We start from the raw sequence: 7,923 nt of genomic DNA on the forward strand, positions 1-7,923 counted from the left end.
TCACTGTAAAGTCCATTCTCGGTGGATGTGCACTGGTGGCTTCTGGCTTCTACATCACACTGTACAAGTTGCATACTGCACCAGGATTGCTGAAACATATATTACCTAAGACAGAAATAGGCTACAGTTATCTGAAAAGGAAGCGTGGTGTTTGGATTAAAGAGCGGCAGACCATTAGACAATACAAGCAGTCAAACTGGCTGGACCAGTCCACCACAGCGGGTGCTGTTGTTACCCTAAGAGGAGAGGAAGAGAGCCAGAAAGAAGCCATGCTGGCCCAGCTTGGACATGAGGATGCTCCTGGCTAATGTCCGGTTTAGAGGAATCTCTGATTCTGATATGGTTTATTTCATTTCACGTGGTCTTCATGAATTTAACTATATTTTTCTATGTGTGAAGCATGAAGTAACTGCAAACATTCATCTCTTTATAAAACCTTGTTGTATAATGATACATTTTCTTTATCCTTGACATATTAATCACACAGTCCTGTGACTGGTTGATTTTCTTTCAGGCCACAAATGAGTCCACTTGGAAGGGGACAGAGAAATTCCTCTTCAGGCTGTCTGGGACTGGTTGTTTAGCCTGCATCAGAGATTGATTGATAGCTTTCACACCAGCCTAAACAAACAGGGTAACCAGAGTTCATTTTAACTGAACCAAAAAGGTGTCAAAGCAGCCTCAATCTCAACGTCTCCACAGGTGCCTGTATGTCATGAAATTAATATTTGCACAAAATTCTTCCAATAGCTGTGTAGATATTACAGTGTGGACTGACCAACGCTACAGTGATCAAAAACCAGTTTCAAATAATTAGCAGCACACAAATCAATCAACCATGTCTATTTATTGTCTAAATTGTAAATCTGCAAATTTAGAAGCACAAATTCTCGGCCAGTTTCCCATGAGCTGAGCATTTCCATTATGGTGTTCACACATGAATAATGCAGACATGCTTGTTGACATCTCATTAATTGATAGGATCCGCCTGGCTTGCTACCTTCAACCTCCTTGGCATGGATAAATGGGAGAATGAAGTGCTCTGTGCTGAAGATGAGGCTACTTAAACAGCATTCACATACACACACACACACACACGTTGTGTGTAATGCTGATGAATTGTTCCTAATGCAGTGCTTCTCTCTGTTTGTGGCACAGATGAACCAAATGTATTTATCCTATTATGGCTGCTTGGCAGGTAGATCAGTTTGCTGAATGATTTACTGCTCCGGTGTTAAATTGAACCATTTACTCTGGAGGGCTTTTACCAGTACGATCAACTGGGTGCTCGATACGAAGGTGGGAATAGTTATTTCAAATAATAAATGGATGTGTGTGTGTATCAGGGCTGGATTCGGTTCATCATCGTGACTGCAGAAACACAAGGATCATTCACCCTAGGATTCCTATACACACACACACACACACACACACACAGAAGGCAGATCATTTTAGATGCCAGGAATGCAAATGGATGGATGAATACTGCCTCCAGTAGACTGCGTTGTTTAAGAAATGCCAGCAGTTTTAAAAAAAGGAATGAATTTTGGCTACGAGAGACTGATTTTGCCCTGAGAAAACATATGTTAGTATTAACAGGAAGTGAAATGTTTGTGTGAAAGTTTACACCCTAATATTCTAATTTTAGAAGTTTGAAAAAGACAATCTCAAATATCCTGTAGACCTAATTCCAGCTCAAACTGGTATGGAGAAACTAAAATTGTTATTGACCCCTACACACAACGTGATAACAACTGGGGGCACAGGCACTGAGGAAGGCTGGGGCACATGCTTTCTGTGTGGAGTTTGCATGTTCTCCCCTTGTTTGTGTGGGTTTCCTGCGGATGCTCCAGTTTCACCCACCATCAAAACTTGTATGTTAGGTTACTTCTCCAGTCAGTGCCGTTGACTAAGTTCTGGAGCTGGCCCCCTGCACGGTGGCTGCCCACTGCTCCTAGTACTTGGCACTTCCTGGTACATACTTCCATGTTAATCATGTCACACTGTGTGAGATGAGTCTAATAAAGTATTGTACTGTTACATTTGGTGAAACCACAAGCAATAGAACCCAAATGCAAGACTCAAGACAAGTGCTTGGTACAAAAAATATACAGTCTTTACTTGCCAAAATGAGTTCTGTACAGGAGGTCAATCACAGCAAGTAGACAAATCCAACAGGGAAATGGCAAAGGCAATGTCAAAAAACAGGCAGTAATCCATTAAAACCAGACTAAACACACAACACTAGAGATATGAAGGCTGGAACTCTAAACGCAAAGGTACAAACAATCAAAATCGGCAGGAAAAATACAAAGACAGGAAGTAAAGTAGAACATGACACAAGAGGAGGAAAACTACAAAATAAAACAGGAAGTAACCAAAGAAAACCCAAACAATGACATATATAGTATAATTGTTTGGGCATGTCCTGTAGCAGTCCCACTTCAAGTCAGCAATGCATATTCTCTAACAAATTTCGTACACAGAAGTTTATGGTAGTTTTTGCTAACTCTCTACTGGTGTTGAGGCCACACCCTCTAAAGTCACTGTCCTTTGCAGATATCTGATGCATCACTGTATGAATGTTTGTGAATGGGTGAATGTGCTGGTAAAACACTTTGAGTAGTCATAAGACTAGGAAGTATAGAAGATATAGATAAGATACTGTATATAGATAAAGTATATAAATTTACCATTTAGTAATTTGCTTGTTTTGTACCAACAAAGATTTCAAAGTTCCTCTGTTACTCTTAGACATTACAAAAATCACAGTGTAAAGGGGCCTTAAATTACTTTTTCCAAGTCTATTTTAACGCAATATTTACAGACCATATGTACTTGGACCATATTTACTGGTTGTTGTGATCATTCCTCCTCTTCATACAAGCTGTAAAGATATCTCTTCCTAATACAGTGACACTTAAAGACTGAAGCCAAAATCTAAAAATCCTGAGCAAAAGTTCAGATAAGACTAAGAGAAATATAGGCATAGCCTATATTTCTCTTAGAAAATGGCAACATTATTAGTTTCTGCCTCCTTTGATATAATCAGTAATCTGGCTGCACTGACTCCCAAGATGCAAATGAATAGCACATACTCATATGACATTTGAGATGTGGGACAGAGGCATATGGCACTGGTATCAGTCCAGAAGCCACTCAGTCAAGCAGGTGTGCAGAGAAGGTGAGAGATGATTGTGTGAAGTGTGAAATGCATGCTAGATGTGTTTGTTGACAAAAAGCCTTAGTACTGTGTATTAACACACAGAAGGGCAGGGTTGAGGAGCGAGGTGACTGATAAACTCATTACCACCGTTCCAGCCATCTGACAGGTTTTGTTTTTTTTCGTCATCACTAGCATGTAGCCTGTTAGCTCAGTCATAGAAGTGAAGAAGGCAGCAGACCTTCGAGGGAAGAGCAGGTGGAAAGAGAGAAATATAGGAATTTGTAGAAAATACAGATCTGATATAATGTCCTCTTTAACACACCCTGCTTATCCCATTGCTGCTTACCAAGTCATCAAAGGATTTTTTTTCCTTTCTGGTCTGGTCAGCAGCATAAAAAAGAAGAAAGATGGAAATGTTTTGTATTTAAGTTAGATAAGTTTCTGTTTCTCTACATTCAATGCTGTGAAATTTAATCAATGGCACATATCAATATAAACTAAAAAAGACACTAATACAAGTCACTGTTTATAACATAGTGAGGTTGAAAAGGGCATTCTATATTGCACTGCCATAAAATATTAATGTTACTTATATTTTCAATGCATATATTTAACCCTTTTAACTCTATGTGTCTCAAATGATGGATGCTGAATATACAGTATAAGGATGCGGAACTCACATACTGCTAATTACATTTCTCAGATGTGATTTTATGTGTAATGTGACTCCTCTTTTAATTATAAATACAGATGTAATTATGTTGTGTTTAATCATTTATAAACTAAGATTAAAAACCCGGTTAAAACATTTAATAAACATATAAATATAAAACAGTGGATACACAGTTCTGTAATGCTGTAAAAAATGTCAAAAAAAACTTGGCCTGTAGTTTGATGGAGGTAAATTGGTATAATTAGCCTGTGATGCTCTGGCCCATTAATTCCACTCTACCAATAACCGATTCTAGCATTTGCACAGCATGCCTGATGCGATGTTGATTGGTTATGAATTTCACTGACAGCATTTTGAATAGAGCAAGCTAACAAAAAAAATAAAAGCCAGTAGAGTATGCAACTTGATTGAAAAACCCTTTTGTAGCCCAGAGTAGTTAAAGTCCAGGTGAAAGCGAAATCAGAGTGCTGTTTGCATTTATATATTTCTTGTAAAAACAGGCAGTTAGGGAGGGACTTGTCACAGTAACTAGAAGCTCCCAGTTAAAAGCCCGTCCAGACTGGGACTGAAGAGAGCATCCAATGCCGAAGACAGAGGACATTTTGACGACACTGAATAAAATACAGAGGTGTTTTCATTGAAGGTTTTGGCTCCTGGGTCTAAGTTGGCTAACATTACAGAGCACAGGTTAATGACATCCAACATTACTGTTGGATCAACATTGCTAAATAGGTAAATAAATAATATATGGAGGCTGGAATCTTAAAGGTTTAAAATGACATTTTTCATTCGCCTGGACTCTATATACATGTAAATCTATGTACTAATATCCAAGAAAATCTACAGTTCACTTGATATGAATAAACGTATGCAAATATTACACTTGTATGGGTTTGAGATCAATAAAGTAAAAAAATAAAACAAATCTTATCTTACTGTTTAATGGGTTAAAAAAAAAGTTTTTGATGAGCTTGGAAAATAGCCAATGAGTTCAAGTTTACTGTCACCTTAGCCAATCAAATGCTTCAGCCAGCATCCCAGCTGTCCACAGACTGGTCACGCTTGCAAAGGTTCACAGGGCAAAGTGCCAGTCTTTCTTCTGTTATTGAAGTGCTATGAAACAATGGAGAAATTCGTTTTTACTTAATGTTGTGGTTTCAATTCATATTTGTGTTGACAATGTAAAATCAGTGTGGATGAAAAGAGAGTCGTTGTCCTTCCCAGCGTGTATATGAGGCCTAACGCAATTTTTCAAGCTATTGTGCCAAGTCATTGCACTGGTGAGTCGAGTCAACTTCTAGCATGTAAGCCAGCAAACTAGAGAAAAAATCTGCTAGCTGCAATGCTAATTTTCGTCATGTTAAACTCTATTGACTTCTGCTATAAACATAAAAACTAACCAAAAAATCTGCTACTTACAATGCAAATTTTTACAATGGGAAATCCCATTTGACTATGACTAAACAGAAATCGGAGAGCCATTTGCTTCAGCACATTTATGTAGTGTCTAGGGAGGGAATTAACGTCATGGTAGCCAAAGCACTGTGTGTTACGTCCCCCAGTCCAGCAGCTATAGTGGTCCTATTAGCTGACACTGCTATGAGTGGAAGCTCCTAGTAAACAGCACGACCAGACTAGGACTGAATGCCTACAGACAACAGGGAGTAAAGTACCTGCGTTTTTGTTGCCGGTTTTGGCTCTTGCCACCCAGGGCCAAGTTGGTTAACGCTAACTGCATGAGCTAATGGCATCATCTCTGTTGACGACAGTCAACTTCTTTTACTAACAAGCAACTAAATCTCCTCTGTACCACTGCCAACAAACTAACCTCTGTCCGTCTCGGAGGTTGTGTTCACTGCGAGGCTGCTGAGCCCGGTTCCGTTGCATGCTAACGGCAGCTACAACAGCAGTTAATGAGCTTGAGGCAAAGCAATGGAAGGACCAGACGATATTTCCTCCCTTAAATATGATCCAGTTTCACCAAAATCACTTATAAAGTTGTGTTTTTGTACAGTACCAGTGAGTTTTCTAAAATATTATAAACTAATCACACCTGCTCCCCAATGTGGAGAAAGTTTGAAAACTTTTGACAGCCATGCAAGATGTGTGAATATGTCAGCCTGGAGGTGCATGGATGCCACGAACCTGAAGGTCCCACAAAAGACAACGGCCCTTTGCAACTGAGCGTTGTTTTAAGCTCTGCCTCCTCTGCCAATGTGGCAAGCACAGCTGTGAGATTTCTTTGGAGTATCTCTTTGGAGTGTTATGTTAGTATAGACTTTACAATACTGGTTAGTACTGATTAGATGGGAAATACCAACTGTGAATGATACGATATACTATATAATAAGTAATATACCTTCTCAGGGTGGTAGCTGCTGCCTTCAGGGCTGCAGTGCGGATACCACTGTGATGGAAATAGTGTAGTTCCTAGAGGTGGTCCCAGAAGGTTGCCATGTATCTCACATCATTTGAAGCATCTTTACAGGCCAGTGTGCAGTACAAGCCACGCAAATAGGGAAGTTGTCAGTCAGCTTCTTAGCATCACCATTTACATGCCAGGCGGTGTTTACATTTCAAATAACACAGAAAGGGCCAAGCCACAGAGTTTCTCCATTGGCACCAGTTTTTTCTGCAGGACGGCTTTCACTGCAGTTACTATAGTGTCAGCTTTTCCATCGCTGACTTAATCACTGTCAAGGAACCGGTTAAAAACCAGTCCCTCTTGATCCAGGTATCTGAATGAAACAAGAACAGTTTAGTTTAGCAGTTTGATAACTCCAAAAAGAGCTAATGGGGCCAAGCAGGAAAAAAATTATCTCAGTTCTAGTGAAAATGTATTCCTCATACATCATACCGCAAAAAAATAAAAATCCCATCCCCATTATGTTATTCATCCCTTTACTAACTTCTTCTACTCCAAATACAGAAGAACCCTAGAGATATGCAGTCTGGTGATTTAACAAAACCTGGAATATGCATAATTCACACAGAAAATTGATACATTTACAATAGGAAATATCTCAACAGGTAAGTATAAAGGTAGGTGTATTTGATTCTGCATAGTGCTAAGCATTAGGTAGATTTTGGGATAAGTAGAAATAAAATGAGACACAATGTTTATGTTAAGGATCCCGGTGAGTGGGTTCTGCAAAATATATGGTCAAACCTGATGTGCAGATCAAGCTGACGAAGCAGGGAAACATCTGTGCTTTCATCAAGCTCAAGGCTGATTGCTTGGGATGCTCTCATCTGCTCTATGAGAGGCTCCTCGATGACTTAGGACAGCATGTCATTAATTATGCGACGAGAGCGATAGTTTTTCCTGCGATCAACCTTGTAATCAGAAAATGAAAAGAAAGTTTCACTGCAAAATAATTACAGGTTTTGTATATGTGTAAGGGCTAAACGGATATATTTACTTAAAACTTGAAGAAATAGTCACAACCCAGGAGCTGGGCCAAGCTTAGAAGCTTGCCATAGTTGGTGTGGTGGTCTCATTTTCAACCAACCGATACAGGTACCTAAACCCCCAATTACAGCTTCGTGTTCCATAATGATGACAGGCTCGAAGGCATTCATGATACAGAGTATCCTGCATAATAAAATAAAATTTTAAGTGCCAAGTAAATTCTAGCCTTCCTGAATACTACTAATTCAACCGCATCTGAAACTTTCAGCATTCTGATTTGGATGGGTTGATGATGTACCTGGAGCAAAACTTACAAATTAGCGCATACAATTGATTCTTGGCATTTAATGCTGTGTTGGTGGTGCTCAGTATGGCTATGGTGTGCCAGATAATCCTTCCTGTAATGGACAGCACAGCAAAGGGTCTTATTTTAAGCCTGTGTTACCTGAAAGCCTGACAAAACATCCCTAAAAAGAAGAATAACAATCCATTAAGTTTGATAGCCACTGCAATAATTATATTAATGGTGCTTTTGTAAATTTGAATTATCTCAAAAATTGAGCATAGCGTTAGTTCAGGCAGGCCACGAAGTCAGGCTTGGCTCTCAATTCCAGCTATACCATAGGATCATAGCTAGTCATAAACACAGCTCAGCTGATTCCTCCAAAGCTT

The 7,923-nt window shown here is 39.4% G+C and overlaps 1 protein-coding gene across 1 annotated transcript in view; it reads right to left on the reverse strand.

The window, feature by feature from the left end:
* Window positions 1–510: 510 nt before the first annotated feature.
* The window catches only part of LOC118341930 (unconventional myosin-XVIIIa-like), a 16,937-nt gene continuing 9,524 nt past the window's right edge, over window positions 511–7,923 (reverse strand). The window contains exon 5 of the mRNA XM_035680346.1: window positions 511–621. Coding sequence (XP_035536239.1) covers window positions 511–621 — 111 coding nt within the window. The remainder of the gene's footprint in view (window positions 622–7,923) is intronic.

Source organism: Morone saxatilis, unplaced genomic scaffold (genome assembly GCF_004916995.1).
Source record: "Morone saxatilis isolate NCDOM2014 unplaced genomic scaffold, NCSU_SB_2.0 Contig8, whole genome shotgun sequence".
NCBI lineage: Eukaryota > Metazoa > Chordata > Actinopteri > Moronidae > Morone > Morone saxatilis.